The sequence below is a fragment of the Kogia breviceps genome, chromosome 14 (genome assembly GCF_026419965.1).
Source record: "Kogia breviceps isolate mKogBre1 chromosome 14, mKogBre1 haplotype 1, whole genome shotgun sequence".
NCBI classification, from domain to species: Eukaryota; Metazoa; Chordata; class Mammalia; order Artiodactyla; family Physeteridae; genus Kogia; species Kogia breviceps.
Genome location: NC_081323.1, coordinates 89,274,138 through 89,297,036, shown reverse-complemented (window position 1 = coordinate 89,297,036; position 22,899 = coordinate 89,274,138). Strand labels below are relative to the sequence as shown.

At 57.9% G+C, this 22,899-nt stretch overlaps 1 protein-coding gene across 2 annotated transcripts in view; it reads right to left on the bottom strand.

The window, feature by feature from the left end:
• IQCE (IQ motif containing E) overlaps window positions 1–22,899 on the bottom strand; it is a 38,881-nt gene that overhangs the window by 2,980 nt on the left and 13,002 nt on the right. Inside the window, exons 6-21 of one of the 2 annotated variants that reach the window (XM_067012732.1) lie at window positions 20,766–20,879; window positions 20,600–20,650; window positions 18,200–18,270; window positions 17,052–17,124; window positions 16,774–16,853; window positions 14,765–14,928; window positions 13,423–13,478; window positions 11,996–12,195; window positions 10,381–10,485; window positions 8,734–8,824; window positions 5,795–5,953; window positions 4,308–4,330; window positions 2,397–2,505; window positions 1,998–2,119; window positions 1,532–1,632; window positions 495–608 (exon numbers count right to left, since the gene is read on the bottom strand). In XM_067012732.1, the coding sequence (XP_066868833.1) occupies window positions 495–608; window positions 1,532–1,632; window positions 1,998–2,119; window positions 2,397–2,505; window positions 4,308–4,330; window positions 5,795–5,953; window positions 8,734–8,824; window positions 10,381–10,485; window positions 11,996–12,195; window positions 13,423–13,478; window positions 14,765–14,928; window positions 16,774–16,853; window positions 17,052–17,124; window positions 18,200–18,270; window positions 20,600–20,650; window positions 20,766–20,879 (1,633 nt within the window). The remainder of the gene's footprint in view (window positions 1–494; window positions 609–1,531; window positions 1,633–1,997; window positions 2,120–2,396; window positions 2,506–4,307; window positions 4,331–5,794; window positions 5,954–8,733; window positions 8,825–10,380; window positions 10,486–11,995; window positions 12,196–13,422; window positions 13,479–14,764; window positions 14,929–16,773; window positions 16,854–17,051; window positions 17,125–18,199; window positions 18,271–20,599; window positions 20,651–20,765; window positions 20,880–22,899) is intronic. The other variant, XM_067012733.1, reaches the window with a different exon arrangement.

Sequence of the window (22,899 nt, the reverse complement as noted above, 5' to 3'; positions counted from 1 at the left end):
AAACATCGGCTTTCAAGGTTAGCTTCAGCTTTTCTTTCCCTGTAAAAACACTTTCACAATCAGATCAAACAAGGGCTCCATGTGCAGGTTCCACAGAGACCGTTTCCTCGTGTAAACAAGGGTCCGAACGAGGCCGGCGGTGGCACTTTTCAGGCAGGAGGATGAGCTGCCACTTTAAAAGGACACGCATTTAACAAGAGGAGAAACGGGTGGCACACACAGACACTTTAGCCCTGATCCAAGAGTCTAAAGGTCGCCAAACGCAGGGTCTGGTGAAATCAGACTGAGACTGGCTTTTGGAGAATAACATGCAGCCTCTGGGGAGCTTTACAGACGGAGGTTTCGGAGAGAACCTCAAAGTTCAAAGTTCGCTCTGACAAAGCCAGACAAGATGACCGGACGGGACAGAGTGCGGTGTTTCACACGTGGCGGGTTCCAGGTCAGGGAAGCCCCAGAAGGGCCCCCGCGACCCGACACTCACCAGAGCCACTCACCAGAGCAGGGCGGCGGGGCTGCCGGCGGCCCCGGTCCCCACGGCCTCGGCGCCCCGTCCCCGGGAGCTGGAGCGTCCGCGGCCTCCCCGCTGCTCCCCTCGCCGTCTTCCTGCCCTGAAACGACAGGCACGTGGGAGGCCCCCATCCTCACAGGCTCGTCGCACCCAGCCGTCTTCCTAGGCGCACACTTCTGCTCAGAGACGCTGCTCCTTGCGCAGCTCTCCCTCGTTGTGAAGCACCGCGCCCTTCGTGCGCCTGGCCCTGTCCGACTGCACCTCTGCGGCCTCGGCCTGCGCGCCGCGCCCGCAAACGAGACTCAAGGCTACGCTCCGTCTGGTGACCGTCCCCGACCTCTCACCGCCGCCTCTGTGCCACCTCTGGCGCACAGAGACGGTCCAAGCAAGTGTCCAGGTTACAGTCTGCGGGAGGGAGGACGTTTGGGGACTGAAAGCAACTTGCAGGTGGCCTCGCCCGACCCTCCGGCTCGGCTCTCGCACAGGAGGAGTGAGGCCCGGGCAGGACCCCGTGTCCGGAGCGGGGCAGGGCTGGGGCCGGGCCTCACCGTGGGCTGTGCGGCCCCTGCCGGTCCAGGGGTTTCTCCACTGACTCTTATCGGATCTTAATGAAGCAGAGAAGGAAACACAAGCAAAGCTTTACTTAAAACCAGCCAACGGGAAAAACACTGGCCCAAAGGAGGGACACCGCCTTGCTCTAGTTAAGAGTTGAGAATAAAAATCAAAACCACGAAGCTCCGACCGCGTGGCCTGCGGTCCCCGACCCCGGAACCGGCCAGCCTGTGGGGCTCCGGGGAGTCGCTTGGGGCCGGCTCTTTCCCCTTCGACCCAAGGGACAGGGGACGGAGCTGTGACAGGAAGGTGTGGCCGAGGCGTGACCCAGCTTGCAGGTGGCCGCACGCGGGAAGAGCCCCCTTACGGGACTTCACACGTCCCAGCTTCCGGGACGGTGGCAGCTCTTTCGGCTGGAACCTCGGAAGGCCAGCTGCCCCTCTCGTGAAATCCAAAGTGAGATGCAATTACCGAGAGAGGCTGCAGGGAAGGGCGGAGAGGAGGGTGTGCTGGGTGGGGCCCAAGGAGGCCTGTCGGGAAACGCTGCACTGGCAGCTCCTGGACCAGCGGCTCTGTGAGAGAGACAGAAAGACTCGTTGATCCCGACTTTAGGGGAGGCCAGCATCGTCTGAGGCCGAGGGGCCCAGGTCCTGAGACAGGCGGGCTGTGAGGGGCCTCGTGCGTGTCCCCCGCACCCCCGGCCGTGGCACCGTATCTAACCCCTCCCATTTGTTTTCTCCCAGCAGGAGGAAACGGTCCTAGAAAGGCTTCTTTCCGAGGACCGAGGACCGGAGCCTGTGGCCCACCTGCCCTGGGTGCGTGGGTGTAGCTTATGCTCTGGCGACACACCCTGTACCTTTCTGGCTGGGCAGCCCCCGCGGGCGCCCGGCGCTGCCCTGCCATACAGAACAGAGGTAGGCCTGCCAGGTGGACTTACCTGTTCCTGGCCCGGGCCAGGTGCGCCCGGAAGGCGGACTGGATGATGGTGACGGCCTCCTCTTGCCACGGGTCCCCCTCGGCCCGGACGACGGGGCTCGGGACGCGGGGCTCGGGCGAGTCCTGGGGCGGAGACGGTGGGGAAGAGAGCCGCGTGAACCCCCGCCACCTCCCACGTGTGGGGCCCCCGGTGCCAGGCTAAAAGCGCAATTCCGATTCGGGTGGCTGCCCTCGTTACTAACTACTTCGGCAGCGGTTTCCTGACTGCAGGTCACTTGGACTCTAGAGATTCTTAGAATCGGTGTCTGGTGGTTTTCACAGGGGAGGGGCTCCTGTCTTTGCTGGAGTTTAAGCCTCTGTCTTGACCCCAAGATGGACACGGTACTCGATGTCCCAGCACCTCAACGCTGTTCGGCTCCTGAAGCTCAACCCTGGGGGGGCCACGGGTGCCAGGGGCTGGAGGGCGAGGCAGGACGCGAGGACCCAAAGGCGTCTGCGCTTGTCCCGCCGGCGAAGCGTGGGAAGAGATGGAGAGAGAGCGTTAGGACTTGGGCCCGTGTGCAGCCCCTGAGGGTGACCTGGGTGGGAGGGCTTGGCACGGCAGCGGGGTCTGGGCTGCACACTCCGCTAGACAATATGGTCTCGCTCGTGCCAGATGCACCCGGAAAGCCGCCTGCAGCACGGCAGCCTAGCCGGGGGTGGGGTGGGGGTGGGGTGGGGTGTGTGGGGGGGAGTGACGGAGATGGGTGTCAGTTTCCCTGGAAGGTGGCAGGCACGGGTCGGGGCGTCCCAGAGGGAGAAGCTCCAACGGCCGAGAAGAGGGCTCCCTTTCGGCCACAGAATCTCGGCAGCACCCGAAGGAGCCTCTCTCCCCCACTTGCCACAACCTCCTGCGGCGAGAGACATGCCAACGCTCCGGGGAGGAAAAGGCCCAGACACCTGAACCTCGGCATATAAATGAATCGTCTGTTAAACGCTATTACGTTCAGCTGCAAATGTGGTTCCGTATTTTACACGTAATTATGTTTTCACGCTGAGATCGTTTATTCCATGTTGGAATAGTTATTCCACTTCATACGCTTTCCATGTACATCTTCTAAAGTCAGGTAGGGTCGAGCATGATCTCAAACGATCACAGAGGAATTACGTATCCTTCGACCTTAATCTTAAATCATTTTCTTTAGAGATACACACGGATGCTCTGTAAGTTCTGAGATCAACGTTCTGGATTTTAGGGGCGGCACTTTTATTTCCGGGGTCCTGCCTCTAGTCCTGAGGACGGGCTTGCGGCTCCATAACATTTGGGAGAACGACACCCTAGCACACTGAGTCCCGCTGCTGAACCTGCGTTTAGAGGTTCAGAGGCGTCTGTGATCACAGTCGCCAAAAGAAAGCATCTTTGTCTTCCTTGAACGCAAAGTGAAGGAAATGCCACAAACAGGGGGTTAGGAGACAACGAAGAGGCGAGAGCACATCAGTTACTAAGGACAAAATAACGCACTAAAAGCAAAGGAGTATTTAGACAAGCCCGGAAGGTTCCCACCACGCGGCTCACAGGAAAGCTACCGCACCCGCCGGAGGGGTGAGGGCGCCGCCGGGCAGGGCAGGAAGGGGAGCCGGCATCCTGCACGCTATGCTGCCCACACGACAGCCCGCACAGCGGGTCTGCCATCACCCTGGAGGCTGAGGGAGGCGGGGACACCGGAGGGGAAAGGGCAGAACACCATCGACGGCACACAGGCCGCGCCTGCTTCATAAACGTGCTCTACGGTCCTTCCAGGGGCCCTCGTCCCCTCAGTCGCTGACAAACGTTTCCTGAATGCCGACCGCACGCCAGGCACCCCTCTAGGAACCAGGGACCTAGCAGCAGAAACACGGGATGGGCCCTGCGTCCGTGAAACTTACATTCTAATGGGAGAGGCGAGCAGAGACCCGAGTAAAGCTGGGAGCAGGACATGCGAGTGTCTGGAGCAGGAGGCCGTGCCCCTAAACGCCCCCCCTTCCATCCTGGACTGGCCTGTCTTAATGTCTCCCTGTGTCCTGAGGGCCCACAGCTTGCTTGACACAGAACTGATGATCGATAAAAGTTTGTTGAGAGAATGATGAATGACGGAATGAATTATGAAAGTGTGAAATTATCCAAGTATTTATTTTGATGCTAACGTCACTCAAGTATTTTAACTCAGTGTTGGGGTCTGGCCTGGTTTCGTGAAAACAGGGACTCGGTGACGCTTCTTGAGATCTCCCCACGGTCACTTGAGCCAAAGTAAAAATACGTATTTTGAAATTCGTGAAATAAAACTGGCTTACCTCGTCCAGAACGGCCTTTTTTTTCTGAAATAAGGAGATCAGTTAGGAATGAACACGAGGATGAGTTTTCTGTGATACCGCATTCGTCCCTCGGCCCCTCCCCTGCCACAGCCAACAGCAGAGTCGGGTACCCTCCCCTCGCCGACAGCCCCCTGCCCGCCACCCATACCCAAGGGGCTCCGCCAGAGGCTCTGATGGAGCTGATGCAGACCCGCCTGCAGCAACGAAGGAGGAAGCAAGCGGCCGTGACCGGGAGGCGAATCACAGCTGAAGCCCAGGCCGCCACGGGGGCGTCTGCGGTTCCTGGCCGGCTGCGCGGCCAAGTGACCCACAGGGACCACCGAGACGGGGTCGTCTTAGGCTCCACGTGAGGAAGCCCCTCCCCCAGCCAGAGCTGTCCCATAACATGCGGTGTCCTCTCTGGATGTCCACAGAGCGGCTGGACACTGCCCGCTGGTGACGTTACAAAGGGGGCCTCCGTGCAGGGCCTGGCCAGTCATCAAAATCACGGGGCGGCGGGGACATTCCTCACGTGCTGTCACGGTACTGTGGTCAAGTAGCACGTCCTCCTTCGTAGGAGATACGCACTGAAGTCTCATAACGTCTAAAACTGACTTTCAAACGTTCTGGAAAGAACGGTACGTGCAGAAAAGAAACGTGCCTAAAACTTGCACTGTCGTTGAAGCGAGGTGGTGGGCAAGAATTAGTCCATCGCTGAATACACTAAATTCTTTCAACTCTCTACGTTTTGTAAATTTTCATAATCAAAGGTGGGAAGAAGCCATGATTTTAAAAAACCTCCACCGGCGCCTTTCTGGAGCTAAGATCTGACACTGTTCGGGCGGGGCGGGGCGGAGGGGGGCGGAGCTCGGGTTTTGGTTGTTTGTGCAGCTGCGGGAACAAGGGTCGTGCGTGCCACGTTCTATCAACCGGGGGGAGGGGCTTTTAGAGCATTTCGTCATCAGAGGGCGCCGTCCTTTAACAGCTGCCGGCTCCGCGAGCCCGCCAGGAGCTGCAGAGGGGAGCCCCGCTCCTCCCCCAAGAGAGACCACGGGACATCGCGGCCCCCGGTCTGTCGTGCGCGGCCTGCGGCCCCGGCTGCCCTGCTCACCCCCCCCCCCCCCGCGTCGGAGGCCCCACGCGCAGCCCTGCTGTCCCGTCACCCACGCCGCGGTCCTCCGAGTAGCAGCCCCGAGGCGGGCTCGGCCTGTTCCTGACAAGACGGCCGTCCCGGGAGCCCCGGCGAGGGCTGCCGTGGGGCCCGAGCCGCCAGGGAGACCCCTAAGCTCAGTCCCGTGCTCGCAGGGGCGCTGCACCCACAGCCCGCGCCCCTGGGACCCCGGGTCCCTGGGGGCTGTCCTCTGCCTCCCTACGTTGTCCTGCGTGTCTAGGGCGTCGGGCACGGAGCCCGCCCGGCCAAGGGTCGGAGGAAGGGCTGGCGAGTGAGGATGTGGGCAGCGGAGGGCGGGCGGGCGAGGGAACTCTCACCCGGTGCTGGTGCCCCTTCCACCGGCGCTGCAGGAGCCGGGCGGCGGCGTCTCTTCTCCCCTCGGAGCCGCCCGATGGGGGCCGGGAGGAGCCCCCCTCGCTCGTGTCCAGCTCCGAGTCCGTCTGGGAGGGACCGGGGCGTCGGGGCGCTTCCCGGGGCTGCAGGAAGTCCAAGGTGAGAGGATGACTGGGTCGCGGGTGGGGGCAGAGAAGCCGGCTATCAGGCCAGGAGGCAGGGTATTAGGGTGCAGGCAAAGCTTCTCAGACTAGGCTTTAATTTAGAGGAAAAAAAATCAGTGTCCACACCGCTCAGCGTGCCCGACTGCAAAAGAAGAGTCTCTGGGGAACGAACACATTCGCTAGTAAACAGGGTGAAAGTCGGCTTCCGGGAACCCTGTAGTCCCTGGGGATGGCGCCCTCCGCGAGGAGGGGAAGCCAACGTGACTGCGGTGCCGTCAGGTGACCCCAACGCGCCTTCTGAGCTCAGTAACGTCTGTGCCTCAGTGCACCAATTATCTGCTTCCCGGGAGGTCCTTCTACCGTCTTCCCTTTCGTCTAATACTGGATTACAAAAATGGGACTTCTGAGATAAAAGGCAATAGAGTCCTAGCTTGGTTTTTTGTTTGTTTGCTTGTTTGTTTGGCCGGACCCCGTGGCACGTGGAACTTCCCGGACCAGGGATGGAACCTGTGCTCCCTGCACTGGGAGCTCAGAGTCTTATAACCACTGGACCGCTGGGGAAGACCCCTAGCTTGGGGGCCTTAAGGTAGAAAGAAGCAAGAAGATGAACTGCACAGACAAAGCCATTACTGCCAATTCCGGCGGACGTGGAAAGTATTTTTTCTCCCTAAGGGAAAGCTTCGGGAATAAGCAGAAATATCCACATTCACGTGGGCCGGGTGCCCCCCAGGGGTCAGGGCTGCCTGAGGCAGACAAGGCACCCGTCGGTCGGTCAGCACCCCACTGGGAAAGGAGCGTCGAGGAGACAAACAGCGCAGCTCTGCCCGCCACACGCCGGGCGGTCAGCGGCCCGGCGCCGCAGCCTCCTGGGGCCGACAGCGCGGGCGTCTGGGCAGGTAGGGGTATCCTGAAAAGGGCCCAGCGGGCAGGGTGGCCAATTCCCTGGACAGGAGGACGGTGACTCTGCAGGACTCAGAACATTATCTAAAGCACTGGAAAAGCCGCCAAGGAGAGGCACCCATACGGGTAACACAGAAAGTCTACTTTCCTGAACAACGGAAGGGACCGGGATGGACTCACACGTCCACCCCACGTGTGGCCAGCCGGACGTGCGGGGTCAAGGGCACCGCACAACCCACGGGGCTCCAACCAGCATGCACCAGGAGAGCCACCTTTCCTTTGCCGAATCAGTCAGTGGCCTGGGGTTTGTCTCAACTCGTAACTGGAGAGAGACATGCGTGTCAGCTTCTCCACGTTCCCTTTTAGGGCTTTTCTCTTTCCCTTTTGTGCTGGGGTTGAAGTACATGTAGCGTCAGAGGCTAAAAGAAGAAGGGGCCTTAAAACAGGGCTCCAGCTAAATAAGAAAGCCTTGTAAGAGGGAGGCCCGTCTAGATTTAAAAAAAAACAAACCCAGGGCTTCCCTGGTGGCGCAGTGGTTGAGAGTCTGCCTGCCGATGCAGGGGACACGGGTTCGTGCCCCGGTCCGGGAAGATCCCACGTGCCGCGGAGCGGCTGGGCCCGTGAGCCATGGCCGCTGCGCCTGCGCGTCCGGAGCCTGTGCTCCGCAACGGGAGAGGCCACAGCAGTGAGAGGCCCGCGTACCACAAAAACAAAAAACAAAAAACAAACCCAAACACTTTTCTTTTCCGCTCTCAGCAGGTAAGTCAATCCCGCACCTGGTACGCCCTCCCTCTCCTAGAGGCCTGTCCCTGTCAGGCTACTGGCTCCCGAAATAGCAAGTCGCTTTCTGAAGCAACAGAACTTCTCGGCTAAAACGTGTGCCAGGAAAAGCCTGGCCGTCCTGGTGGATTCGGTGTGTTACTCAGATCTGTAGCAAGGATCGCAGAAGAGGGCGGCACGGCTGCCCATGTCAGCGTGCGCCCACGCTGGACGCCCCAGCCAGGCTGGCCTTCCCTGTCACACACTCACACGACAGGCTCCCCTTGGGGCAAACTGCAGCCACAGGATTTTAATACTTCAGTTATTAGTTTTTTTGTGTTAACAGATATAAGATTATAATTGCCGTCTGGGGAATCCATTAATCGGAAAAAAAAGGATCAGCGAGGAGACACACTGTCGACGCTAGAAGTCCTAGCATAGGTAGCACTGGACCAACGGGGGCCAGAGGGCTCCCCTGATTCAAAAAGGCGCTCAGGGAGATGCCCGGGGAGCCCCTTGCCGTCCGTCGTGTCCATAGAAATGGAGGGAGCGAGGGGACAGGGAGGAGGGTCAGCCTAGACTCACCGCCTGCCTACCTGCCCACGGGCCCTGCGGAGGGAGCTGCGGCTCCCCCGTCACCCAACCTCCGGCCCAGGGGCAGGGGCTGTGCCAGCCCCGGCGAGCGCCTTCCCGACCGGGCCCCCGTGTCAGTGCCAGACTCTGCAACTTACATTGAACCACCTGGCTCTTCACTGAGAGTTCGTACCTTCCCAAACTCCTTCTCACCTTCTAATGGCAACCCTTGTTGGATATTTAAACTCTTTACATATGTGAAGTTTGGGGAAGATCTTCACTCACCAGCTTAACTATCTAAGACGCGAATACTAGTTTGAAAAGTCAATTAACTGACAATCAATTAGTCCAGGACTCCAGGCTTCAATACACCCAATTTATAGAAATCAATTGTGATGGTAGAAGGAAACCGGACTGTCAGCGTTGGATTCAGGCGAAACTCCGGACACGGAGACAGTGCGAACCATAACGCATCAGCTCAGAGTCCCGCCGTGCCGGACAGGAGGGAAAAACACAGACAACCCTACCTCAGGACTCATTTCCCCGGGATCTTCCTCCTCTCCTTTCTTACTTTCTTCCAGTTCTTGAAACTTCCTGGTAAGTGCTTGAATTTCCTCCCTAAAGTGGGAAGGGAAGAAAGTGACAACTTACTTGCCATGACGCTGTGTAAGATGTCCGTACGCGGGCTCCCCCGGTGGCACGGTGGTTGGGAATCCGCCTGCCGATGCAGGGGACGCGGGTTCGAGCCCCGGTCCGGGAGGATCCCACGTGCCGCGGAGCAACTGGGCCCGTGCGCCACAACTACTGCGCCCGCGCGGCTGGAGCCTGTGCTCCGCAACGGGAGAGGCCGCGACGGCGAGAGGCCCGCGCACCGCGGTGAAGAGTGGCCCCCGCTCGCTGCAACTGGAGAAAGCCCTCGCGCAGCAACGAAGACCCAGCACAGCCAAAAATCAATCAATCAATTTATGAAAAAAAAAAAGATGTCTGTACGTGACAGGAGGGGTGGTGGCCTGCAGAGCTGGCAAGGACGCCCCCCGGGAACGAGGCGGGTGCCCGGCCACCACCTGACTGCCCAGGAGCCGGCACTGCCCAGGGCGACCCCTCGGGACTCCGCTCCTGACACATGGGAGGAACGGAAAAAACACCGACCGCGCGGACGACGGTGCACGGATACCCTGCGGGGTTTCTCACAAGCACGGAGCATGGAAGGAAGAACAGCTCGTGTGCTCGCTACAGCTTTGAAAGGCAAAAGGTAAAAATAATTCTTCACTGGATCCCGCCCATTCTGATGTACTTTAATTCTAGGCTTCTGGCAAAGTCTAGTCACATGTGTTCTGAAGATAAAATTTGGTATTCATTTCAGTAATCCGTGTCTTCCTAATTATTCCGGGCGCTGAATATTTCTGTGCAGATTCCTAACCTACTTTTTTGGGGCATTTCTTACTGAGATAACATTCAGATAACCCCAAACGCACTATTTTAAAATATGCGATTAAGTGGTTTCGAGTGTAGTCACGACGTCGTGTAACTATGATCGCTATCTGATCCCGGAATAGTTCTGTCACCCCAAAGAGGAGCCCCTTACCTGCCCCTCCCTCCCCTCCCCTCCCCCGCAGCGCCCCCCAGTCCACTGTCGTCTCTGTTAATCTGCCCATTCCGGGTGTTTCCGGATGGCACGGCACGCGGGCTCTTGTGTCCGCCTCCTTGGGGAGCATCATGTCTCTGAGGCTCATATGCACGTGGTGGCAGGTGTCACACCTCAGCCCTTTGTACGGATGTACCTCCGTTTCTACTCTCTTCGCCAGCTGACGGACACTTGCCACGTGTCCACTTTTCATCTGCGGTGGACAGGGGTCAATGAAGGAGCGTGGGAGGTGGCGTCTGCACCCGGGGTGCGGAGTCGGGGTGCGTTCGGAGGCCGCCCGCGGGGGCCCTGCTGGAGGAGGGTGCGGGCCGGGGAGCTGGCCGTGATGCCAGAGCGGCAAACAGCGGCCTAACCGTGGGCGGCCCTTCCCCAGAGGTCGGATGTTTACTCTGGAGGCGACGGCAAACCACGGGAGGACCTCAGGAGAGGCTGGAGCGTTACGGGCCGCTCTTGGCGCGGGCTGAGCGCGCCTGCGCGGGGGTGGGCGGGGCTGGGGGAGAAGGAAGGGCCCGGGGCTGCGGCCACTCACCTCAAAGCCTCCTCTCTTTCTCTTCCCTCCTTCTCACCCTCCTTCACGCTTTCCAGCTCCTTCTCCAAGTCAGCCTTGGTCTGCAGTAGCTGCTTCACCTCCAGACTGAACGAGGAACCAGAGATATCTCAGCGTCATTAAAACAAAGGCTCACAGTGACCTGGGTCATCAGAGCAAGAAGAGCTTTCTGGAAAAGTAACGGCTCCAACCTCCTTACTGATGCACGGATGAGGATGAAGAAGGGCCCTTTCTTCGTCACGGCGGGCGGCCGGGAGCGGAGCCGGAAGCGCTCGGTTATTTACTGAGCACCTTACGCGCGCGCCGCCGGGAGCAGGGCTGCCGGGTGAGGCGCGGGCCCTGCTCTCACGGCGTCACCGTCCCGCGGGGAGAGCCATTAACCCAGCCGTCACACAGCTGGGCGCCTAGTCGGCTCCTGAGACGAGAGCTCCCAGGAGCCGCCCTGGGCCAGCCGGTGATGCAGCCTGAGCTGAGGCCTCGAGGACCCGCGGGTACCCAGGCACCCCCACCCAAGCTTGCCTGTGCCCCGCCGGTGACGCCTCGCTAAGGACGTGGCTTTCAAACGTTCCACTGCTCGCCGTGGTGGTGACCTCACGTGAATGAGCTGCCTCACCGGGAGCGTCACGTGGTCAGGGCTCACCGAGTGGAAGTTATTTGCGTGCCATGCGACGGCTTAAGAGACAATCAGAGATGCTATTCACCGTGCAAAATGACTGGCCTAATTTTTATAAGGAGCCTAGCGCGTGGATGCACTCTTAGGCTTCGACTGGAGGTGAAGAAACAGGGTGGGTGGGAAGGGATTCGCCTTCTGCTGTCAACAGAAGGCAGCAGAGACGGGTCCTCCTCAGACCTAGACGCGCACATGAATCACCGGGGGGGCGTCTCACTGGACGCAGAGTCAGGTTCAGGAGGTCTGGGCCGGGCCGAGGGAACCAGACCTGGGTGGGCAGGGCCCGAGGGGCTGCATCTCTAAGCAGCCCCCAGCTGAGGCCGAGGCCGTTGGCTTCCTAGGCCACAGAAACACCATCTCAGAAGATGCATGGGTTTAGCCTGCTCGCGACAGAACTGCAACTGGAGAAGCCACACGTAAACAACGGGTGGAGGAGACAGCAGCGTTTTAAGGGGGCTACGGGGCGAGACACTAGGCCACACTGCACACGCCACAGCGCCGGGGTCTCGTTTGATGCACAGATTAGATGTTGTAAACATGGTACTGAATCTTTAAACCCTTCTGCGAGAGATCTGATGGATGGCCTATTATTTTACACGAATCAGTCACAGTCAATTCTTCTCTAGAAAAGAATCTGGAAAGCCCTCTGGAATTCCGTGTAAAGAGATTTAAATGGCACGCTCCGCCCCGTGCTTTTCACGATGTAATTTGGCCAATCAGTGTCTCCTTTTCCTCGCTAAAGCTGCCTTCATCTCACAACTAAAACATCACAAGTTTTAGAATCGTATAAACGCATCTGTGTGATGACTGCTGTGAGCTGAGCCTTCCCCAGATCCCCAGAACAGCTCAAGTCCAGCGACTACACAAGTCACGGGAGCAGGACCCCTCCCGGAGGTGGCCGGGCGCCAGCCGCGCGGGACCACGTACTCTCGCTCCTGCAGCTGGGCGTGCAGGGCGTTCCGCTCGCCCTTCAGGCTCTTCACGACCCCCCGCAGTCTCTCGCTCTCCTCCTGGCGGTCGGGGCGCGGCTGCCGGTGCGCCGTGGAGCTGGACACCCAGTGAGCCGGCGGGGTAGACCTGACCGCCTCTGAAGCGTGGGCTTCGGGGCTTTCCATCACACTTATTTTCTGGAGGCAACACAGGCATCTGTTAGATGTTATTTCTTACTTTACTTGCCTAGGAAAGAGACAATGGCCAAGGGGAAACTCATCCCAAGCAAGGGAACGCGAAGAGCTCTGCGTGTGATCTGAGAAACCTGGGACGCTGACCGGGGACAATTCTGCTCCCCCAGAGTCCTGGGGGCGATGGCAGGGCACCCCCGCCCCCAGAACTCTCTTTCTCTGGAGCAGGGAGCACGCAGACCCAGCCGGGATGGGGCAGGTGCCGTAATAAACGCAGCAGAGGGCACGGGAGGTGAGCTCGTCAACTGCTTTTCCTTGTGCTCCTTCACCCTATCCTTTCCCGAGGACGTCTGGAATGTTCAGCCTCTGTGCTTTCACATGTCAAAGACAATCCAGCTCTGCCAGCTGGAGATACTGAGCACCTTCAGATTCCCACTGATATCAGCATCTCTCTGAGCAGAAAAGCGCGGCCCCACGGGCTGCTGGACCACCTCTGGCTGCCTTTCTTTCCTAACAAGCTTTATTCTTGAACTAGCCACAATTTATAGACACGTCTTACGTTTTCTGCTTTGTAAATGCATGAAATTATTGTTTTTTTTAATTGTTCCCCTCTAGGTTTACTCTGCCCAGCCAAACGATTGCCAGCAGCTCTAACGTGATGCTGTGCCAGCGGCTCAAAAGGTAGGGGCACTTCTGACCCCTTTCAACACAACCAGATGGACGCTACATTTGCACGTTCACATGGGGGACACGAGGAAACGTCAACTTCCTAACTTTCCTGGTTGGCAAAGTGCGGGTGCACAGTTTTCTGTGAATTCAAATACTACACGAGCGTGAGAAACACAGTCTGGTAAGCGACCGGCAGCAAAGGGCCCCCGTGTGCACGGCAGGCTGCGCGTCCGAAAGGCCCTGGGGTCCTACGCACCCAGCGACGGGCGCCCACGAGAGCCTGAAACGTTCGGGTGCGTCATGTGACCACGCTTTGCCGTCTGTGACACGAGGGACAGGCGTGACACGCCCCGAGGCCCCGTCCGGACCCGTCTGAGTCTCCTCTTGCCAGCGTGTCCGCGTGCCGTCTGCGGACAGACGGCCACCGTTTACACGTTCAGCGCGACCCGACTCCCTGCGTAAGTCCTGGGAGCAGCGCCACGTCTGCCCCGTGTCCTAAGACCCGCCGCTCTCGCCCAGGCGGGTCCTGAGCAGGGAAGGTGCCCTGGAAGGTGCCACACTCACTTTTTCCAGCTCTGCGATCCGCCGAAGCAGCCGGGCCTTGCTCCACTCCACAGAGCCTGATGGAACAGCGGGGTGTGACGGGCGCCCCTCGTACAGCCGTCCCAACAGGCCCCTTCAGCCCGGCCCTGCCGTCTGGAGCACGGCCCGACGGCGCCCCCTCCACAGGCTGGCCCCCACGGCCGGCGGCCCCACGCCCGGCAGACCCGCGGTGCCGAGGGCGGCTCCACGGCAACGTCTGTTCCCTTTCACCGCGGCTTCACCGACACAAACGGTCGGGAGAGGGCTCGGTGCGGCCTTCTCTCCCGGTTCCAGCCCGTCAGGCTCTGGCCTCACCAGCCTCTGCCAAGACGGCCCTTCTCCAGCTCACCAGCAAGTGCACCCCGCCATGTCCCAGGCCCCGGCTCGGCCCCAGCCCCCGGGCCACCGGCGTGCTCCCCGGCACCCACAAGCTCCTGGCAGCCCCTCAAGCGGCTCAGCTGGTCCACACCCTCCCCCCACTCGCTCGCTGGGCGGCCGGACTCTCGCCGGGTCATCTGCTCCCCGTCGGCCTCCAGGGCCGCTCCTCCTGCTGAGGCCCCCGCCCGCCCCCCGACTCACGGACGCGCTGACCTCCACCGGCCACCTACCCGCCCTCCCGGCACGCTTGCTCCACGTCCCCCACCCCCGCCTGTCCTTCCAGGAGCCCAGAGAAAGGTCGCGGACCCGGACCCCCGTGTCCCTCACAGGCTGCACCCACCCCCCACGTGCACCGGAGCCTGGCCACCTCTCGCCACGGCTGCGCCACCTGGGCCAGGCCACCAGCGGCCCCTGCGAGGCCCTTTCCTACACGGCGTCCACTCAGCACGGGAACAGGGGGTCCTCGAGAGACGAGGAAGACCCTCCCACCCCTGCCCCAGCCCCCTGTCCCCTGAGCGGCCTGCAGGGCCCTGTTCTCCCCCGCCCTCACCTCTGCGCGCACGGCCAGCGCGTACGCAGACTGGGCCCCCGGCCTCGGACGCGCCGGGACACTCGGGGGCTCCGCGCCTGCTGGTGCCCCCCCGGCCCCCCTCCTCCCCCCAAGCCCCACGGCCACTTGACCAGCGCTCTCACCACTTGGCCGGCGTCTGACCTGCTGGCGTCTCGTCTTAGCAAGAGCGCCTCCACTGCTCTAGCTCTGCGTCTAGAACTGCGCCGGGCACTCCGCAGGCTCCCGCCGCCGCGTTGGAACACGCCTTGGAGCGGCCCTGCCCCGGGGTGCGCGGGGGGAAGGAGGGCCGCGACTCCGCCGGCCGCCCGCCTCTTGGGGCCCGTCCTGGCGGCGCCAGCCCCGCCTCCCCCCTTGGCGGCCCTGGGGAGCAGGTACCCTGTATCTTGGAGGCGGTGGGGGAGTCGCTCAGCGCGCGCTCCAGGTCTCTCTTCAGGCTCTGGTTCTCCTCCGTGAGCTCCTGGACGCTCCGCGACAAGCTCAGCAGGGCACTGCTCATTTTTTTCTGCCTTTTGAGGCCGCTTTTCTTCTCCACTGGAGGCCTAGGAGGAACGAGACCGAGCGGTTAAGGTTTGGTGCCTGAACTGGTTTAATACGCGTCCTGAGGGGCGGGCGCCCGGCCGCCTGGGCGCTCAGCGTGGTTTCTGCTGATGAACGCTTGCGATTAAACGGGAAATATTAACTTTGAAGCCCAGACAAGCAGGCAGCTATCTGTTCCCATCAGCGAGCCTGTAACACAACACCGCGTCCGGTCATTATTAATGGACGTTAAACGGGATCACTAAAAAACCTGCGGACATTTCTTTTCTCTGTTGTTCCGTGAGTACTTAGATAATAGTTTCGAGCTTGCCTTCTATTCCGCAAAGTAAGTCTAAAATACAGTCAACCCCCACTATTCGCAGAATCCATATTTGCCAATTTGCCTGCTCTCTGAAACGTATCTGTGACCCCCAGATCGATGCCTGCGGTGCCGCTGCGGGCACTCTGTGGTCCCTCACGGGCAGCGTGGACGAGGGTCTGAGTTGCAGGCGGGCTCTCTCCTGGCTGGGGCCACAAGCGCCGTCCGCATTTGGTCTCAGATCTCGTCCTGTCCACGGGGTGGATTTCGAGGTCTTTTCAGGCTTTTGTGCCTTCTGTTGATTTCATCACTCTCGGTGGTCCCTTGCAGCATCGTTCTTACTCGCTAGGAGGCTGTGACACAGCTCAGGGAGGAGCCTCACGTGTCAGAGCATCGCTCAGGCCTGAGTCACGGCGCGGTCGGTCAAGAGTTCGGTGCTCATGGATCAACAACAGACACTAACTAAGGTGCCTTTAAACAGAAACACACGTGAAGGCGCGCTGTATCCTGGTCAAGTGATGGGAAAGCTGTGACCAGCGGGTCTCAGGAACGGAACTCCGTGCTTCCCCTAGACGCACTGGCTCAGCATTTCCCAACGCAGTGTTCGTGGACACTTTACAGGACATAATGCCGTGAATACTGGGAATCGACTGTAATTCCTCTGGCCCTTTACAGAAAGTCTGCCACCCCCATTTTATTTAATGAATTTATTTTTGGCTGCGTTGGGTCTTCGTTGCTGCGCGCGGGCTTTCTCTAGTTGCGGCGAGCGGGGGCTACTCTTTGTTGCAGTGCGCGGGCTTCTCATTGCGGTGGCTTCTCTTGTTGCGGAGCACGGGTTCTAGGCGCGCGGGCTTCAGTAGTTGTGGCTCGCGGGCTCTAGAGCGCAGGCTCAGTAGTTGTGGCGCACGGGCTTAGCTGCTCCACGGCATGTGGGATCTTCCCAGACCAGGGCTCAAACCCATGTCCCCTGCACTGGCAGGCGGGTTCTTAACCACTGCGCCACCAGGGAAGTCCCGACCAGCCCTCATTTTAAACTGCTAGGGGGAAAGGAAAAAAAGGGAGAAAAAAGCAAGACCATGCCTGGCACATGGTAAATGCTCAGTAAATGTCAGTGATTCACTGCAGAGGCTGGTGACACAACCAAATCTCAGATAAGGGATCCCTCCTTTCCTAATTTGTTGAAAGCCTGATGTCACCTGGGAAAGGGACAAGGGAAAATCCACGAGATACGGAAACTTTGATGTCTCTCCTAATGAACTTATTTGGCAAGACGGACTTGTACTTGGTACGAAACGTCTTCCGAAAAGGAAGATCTGCTTTGAAAAATAGTGTGTTCTAAGTCCAAGCTGGAAGCTGTGAAGTCGTACGAACGATGAAAGCCAGGAGCACCGAGTGCTGTGAGTGGGCAGCGCGTGGCAACGGTGAGGTGAGGGCGCGTCTGTAACCTCCCAAAGGGAGACGCGCCAGCTCTACCCGTGAGTGACACGGGTGCAGGCGCCACATGAGGCCTACCCTGCTCTGACAGCAGTTTAACATGAAAACAACATACGAAACATGGCTCCCAAGGAGAGGCTCATACTTCTTTCCTGTCGTTTCAGAGCTTGCCAGGAGAGTCTGGAGACGAAGAATCTGTAAACACCAAATTAAAAGGCATTTAATACAAAATGAAAACACTGCAAGGATTCCTGACTTCTGCCCGGTGGCAGGGAGTGACCACTAAGTTGCTGATTTGCATTCAAGTTAAGACGAACTAGGAGAGGGCCCCTCAGCGCAGCTGGCCCCCCACCCCGCGCCCCCGCCCCCCGCCCCGGGCAGGAGGGCGCGCACCTCCTCGTAATACGTCTCCATGGCGATCCTCATCTCCTCCAAGTTAGTGGTCTTCATATCAGTCTGCAGTTTGCTAAAAACCCAAGTTCAGAGTTGATGTGGCAGTGCCAGCACTCCCCGACAGAGCAGGAGGGACGCCTGTCTCCCGGAACGTGGGAGAAGGGTGGGCTCTGGAAGGGAACCGGGCTGGGAAGCGAAGCCTGAGCCGTGGCCTTGGTGGCCCTGCACAAGGCCGAGGAGAGAATTCTCACACCTACAGGGCCCTTCCTTGTCGGACCTGCCCCTTTCCAGGGTGAGGGGGATAGTCTTTGCTAACAAGGGCCTGGCTTTAAAAACCGCAGTAATTGTGAAGACAGACCTCGGGGTGAGACAGGACGAGTCATCTTTGGGGAAGGTGGGGGGAATGGTTCTTTAAAGGAAAGAGAATCATTGTTTTCAAGTTGTATTGTCTGTATAATTCTCCTTGTTCTCAACACTTAACAGACTTTAGGGAAAAGGCTCTAACAGAGAAACGAAAGTAAAGTTACAGAGTTCAGGATTCGGAGACACAGAAGAAATCGGCACATGATAAAGATTTTAAAGTTGACGATTCCAGCAAGAAACAAAGGAGAGGGGTTCTATTGTATAAAGAGGATGCAACAGAAAGTGAAAACTCAGATTTCCTTAAGTAAACTCAAACACAGCTAGGAAAGGCTCTCCTCTGTGATAAAAGAGCAGGAAAGGGGTCCGCGTTGCTGCTCTAAAAGCACAGCACCAGGATGGTGCGTGACAGCGAGAGAAGCAGGTAGGGGAGATGTCCAAGCATTGAGGGCTTGCGTCAAGGTCTATACGATTCCTATTGGAGATGAAAAGTGACCACAGAAGACTAAGGAGAGAAAGCACGTCTCCGGTGGAACAGGAGCGAGAAAAGAGGAGAGGGGAGCGCTGTTCCTTAGGGACGCGCGGAAGAGGGGCTGCTGTTCACGCTCCGGGTTTGGTGAAAGGCGACGCTGGGCGCAGACGTGGGGGCAGGGTGGGCACGGGAGCTGGAGCTGAGGGCACAGTGCGCGTGGACGCGGAGCCGGAGGCAGGCCAGATGCGTGCCCAGCGGGCCCCTCCCGAGCCTGTGCCACCCCCCCCACCCCGGCCGGCCCCGCAAGGCTCCGTACTCGATGGTGTGGTCTTTCTCCTTGCACTGACGCTCCAGCTTGAGGATCCTCTGCTTTAGCCCACCGATCACCTGCCAAGGGAACACGACGCGTCAAGCTGACGTCTCTGCGGCCGCGACCTCGCCCTCCCCCTCCCCCCAGGGGCTCAGCCGGCCCTGTCTCCCAGGCGGGGTTGGGTGTCCCCTGCCCGCTGACCCGGCCGCACCTGCACGGCCTCCTGCCAGAGCGCCTTCGTACTTAAGTCTCCTCCCCATCAGTGCTGGCGGCTCTTCTAGACTCAGCAGGGGAGACAGGGCCAGGCTGTCCTGCCCGCTCAGAGCAGAGGGGCCGGTGAGTGGGGCCACGGGGGATGCTCCCGGCTCAAAAGGTGCCACCGTCCCCTCCATCCCATTCCACAGCCACCCTTTGGAGGAAGGACGGGATGCTGTGCGGTTACCTTCGAGGAAGCCACCTCAGTCCCTGGATGCAAAACTCACCACGCCCAGCCCGCCCAGGACACCCCGGTCCCCAGCATGTCCCTGGGAAGGAGCGGGCCTGGAGGAGGCCCGGCAGCTGGACAGAGGCCTTGAGACGCCCTTCCGTCTCGATGCCTCCCGCTCTCTGTTCATGTGGCACTCTGGGAGGTAACACCCTATATTCCCGAAGGCACATCCCTTTCTTTCTTTTTCAAGAGTCAAACAACTTTTTAACTGGATTTTACGGTAATTTTTAATTATACTAGTAATACATGAATACATTTTCTTGAAAAAAAAATTATAGATGACACTATACCCTTTGAGCTGACCCGTGTCAACTAAACACTGTTATCAACTTCCTGTGCATATTCTCAGGCACAGGTTTGATCCCTGGTTGGGGAACTAAGATCCTGCAAGCCACGCAGCGAGGCCAAAAAAAAGAAAAAAATCTTTCTGAAGATGTTTTGTTATAGCAGTATTCTAATTTCAGTGGCATGTCCTCAATCTCCCCCCAAATTGGGCAGCTGTAGATATCTTGTGCAAACAGCCTTTAGTACTGGATTATTTTCTCAAGACATAGTCCTAAAAAGAGCATTGTTAGACAAACGGTGGGCGCAGTGCTACAGGCCGCGGCTCCTGCCAGGATGGCACACCATCCTGGCCTTCAGGGCCGACGGTCACTCACTAGGAACCCAACTTGGGCAAATCTCTTAACCTCAGTTTCCTGATTTGAAAAATGGGGATTGAAGTCCCTATTACAAAAAAATCAAATGAGATTCTGTACATGCAAACTGTCCAACTATACAGTGTTTCAGAGTGGTGATTATTTAAAAACGATTTCTTGTGAAAAATACATTGATCCGTTCTCAAGCACTTAGGTGTTTACTTTGTGCTGTTTTAGGCACAGAACTAGGCTGTAATCATTTATTGAGAACAGACTGTCTTTATTCTTTATACACGAGTATAGGTTCTTTGCATATTCTGGATAAAAACTGTTTTATTAATCAGTCACGTCTTCCCCCTCACCCATTATATACGGATCCATTTTCCATTGTAGTCTTATGGGTTTTTATTATAAATTTTAAGTTTATTATCAAACCCATTATTAATTGCATCATTAATGTGATTTTTGTGTTCAATCATCTCAAAATCGGATCCTGTCCAGTTTTCTTTTAGCATAGCAGATTTTTTTAAAAAAATGTACTTCCTTGACTCATGTGAGGTTTATTGTGATACATTTTTCTCCAACTGCTCTAGTTTATTGCCATAGCATTAATCGTAATGGCTCCATTTTCCATAATTTTGCTTCATTCCATCTGTTACGTATTATCACAAAACATACAAGAGGGGTTTGTATGTGTTTTTTTTTTTTTTTTTTTTGCGGTACGCGGGCGTCTCACCGCTGTGGCCTCTCCCGTCGCGGAGCACAGGCTCTGGACGCGCAGGCTCAGCGGCCACGGCTCACGGGCCCAGCCGCTCCGCGGCACGTGGGATCTTCCCGGACCGGGGCTCGAACCCGCGTCCCCTGCATTGGCAGGCGGACTCCCAACCACTGCGCCACCAGGGAAGCCCTGTATGTGTTTTAAGGTCTAATTCTATTCCCGCTTTGTTTCTCTGTCTTAAAGCAGCATCGCTTGTTAAGCCTGATGTGTGTTTCTTAGGTGTGAGGGGGCAAGGGGGCCCCCCCACTCTGACTACCTGTCTCTACAGCGTAGTTCCCGCCTTTGTGCTAACCTGCTCAGCCTCCCTCCCACTCGCACGAAGAGCCCCCCAGCATCTTCCTGTAATGGCTCCGTGGAGTAGGCTTTCAAGAAGTCTCGAGCCCTTCCCCTAATCTGCTCTCCTCTGGGATGGGTGCTGTAGAGAAAAGGCGTCTCGCTAAAGGCTGCTTTGAAGGTAAGATTTCAGTGGACAGGTTATCTGTTTTGCTGGAGATTATACTCACCCAGCCAGTATCAGGCCTTTTCTCTGCCAGAGTCCGAACAAAATCCGGGCCCTGTGGTAAGTGGATTGAGAAATGAAGACAAGACGTGGTCTAGCCCCACCCCCCACGCCGGTGACGCCCCACCCCTGCCTCGGGGCACCGCCGCCGCGCAGGGCCAGGAACTTACTCCGGACGGATCCAAAAGCTGCTCTATCTGCCGGTCCTTTCTGCTGTTTTCCTCTTCTAAGCGCCGAAGCTTTGTTCTCATCAGATCCACATTGCTTTTTTGCATGTGTAATGACTGAAGGAAAGAAGGAACACACACACACCGTGTACACACACACCGTGTACACACACACACACACCATGCACACACACCGTGTACACACACACACACCCTGTGTACACACACACCGTGCACACACACACACACCGTGCACACACACACCGTGTACACACACACACCATGCACACACACACACCATGCACACACACCGTGTACACACACACACCCCGTGTACACACACACCGTGTACACACACACACACCGTGTACACACACCGTGTACACACACACACACACACACACATCCCGGTGAAACACTGAGTTGGAGAGGTGCTTTAAAAGCTGGGGCGTTGCGTGTGCAGTGGGTGAGGGAGGTCTGGACGTCACAGTGAAGGCTGGGCCGGGGGGTAGATGCCCCGTTAGCTGCAGGGCCTACCCAGGCAACTAGGAGCTCTGCCCCACACAATGCCAGCAGCACCCCTGCCACAGACAATCGCTGCTCCGCCAATCGACTGCCAGCAGCACTTCCGGAAGGTGCCCATGTGCCCTGCTCTCCTCCACGGCCGTGTGACAAAGCCATGTTCTTCACACACCACATACCATCATAGTCTTATGTCCACTGAAAATTCTCATCCTCAACTAAGGCTCAGTTGCTCAGAGCAGTGGTTCCCCAACGTTTACCTGTGGATGAACTTTTCACCAGTCTGTGGTGAACTCAGAGGAAAGACTGTCAGTTTTTCATAAAACGAAGTTTATTCAATTTTTACCACTATCCTGTAGTTTGAAATGATGCCCTTCCTATTATTTCGGGCATATATAGTTCTTTTATGAAATGGCGATGGTAGGGTACTTTTAAAGTTTGCTTTCAATGTCCTCCCTTGAAAAAGCTTTTCCCTAGTCCGGGAAGGCCCACAGCCTGAAAAGTGTAAGGTTAAGACAGTGCTTGTAAGGCTCATCTGGAAATGCCCACACGGGTCAGCTAGCGCCGTGGTTAACGGGCTTCCGGCACCAGCCTGCACCCCAAGTAGCCAGTTATCTTGGAGAAGTCCTTCTCCTTTCAAGGGACCTGCAGCGCTCAGAAGAGAGTCTGAAATGTCTGAACACAGCCAGCCCCCAGCACTGGAAAGACGGTTCAAAGTGTGCGCCCCACGGACGGAAGCCTGGGAGTCGGCCGCATGGCCGCAGCCGGCCGGGGAGATACTGGCCCTCACAAGTGTTTAGTGAATTAGTCAATTAATGTACGGTCACTGGGAAAGATAAGAAATCCAATACCGGGAATTCTGCTTCCAGAAATATGGCTTCCAGAAACGTGCACTCACTTTTCCCTATTCCGCCCGCTTAGCACAGCTAAAAACCCTGCACTAGAGCCCCTTCATGGATTATTGTATCGAATCCTCACGAAACCCGATGAAATTGGATTACGATTATCCCATTTTTCAACAGGAAACTGAGGCATCACCTGCCCGAGAAAAACTACCCCGACGCTCCAGCTCCCAGCGCGACAGAGTCTTGAAGACAAAACTCTCTCCCCTCCGCAGAGAAGCCTCGGCTTACTTAGCGTGAGTGGACTCGGCATCATTTAACCCAGAGACCCACTTCTGGCCCCAGGCAGGTTCCTCCCGGGAGTGGAGGGTCGCTGCGGTGATTGTTAGGGGCGCTCTGAGCTCACGCGGCACCGTCCCCTCGCCAAGACAGCAACCCTCCCTGCGGTGCCTGATTCGCTTGACACATCTCCGGACAGGGACGTCCCGACCCATCGGGCGGGCCCTGCACTGCTGCGCAGCTCCCGCGGGTGAGGGCTGGGTCCCGTCCCGTCCACGGGCCCTGGCCCGGTGCCCCTCAGGCGAGGGGGCTTCTAGACTCCTCACGTGCTCTGGGCACGCTGGCCGCCGCCGCCCTGCTTAACCTCTGCTGCCCACGCTGAACTCAGCCCTCCGGACTGACGGACGGACAAGGCTCAGCTGGCGGGCGCGGGGGTGGGGGCGGGACGGCAGATCTGTGAACAGACTCACGTGATGGGAGGGAAGGAGCCCCAG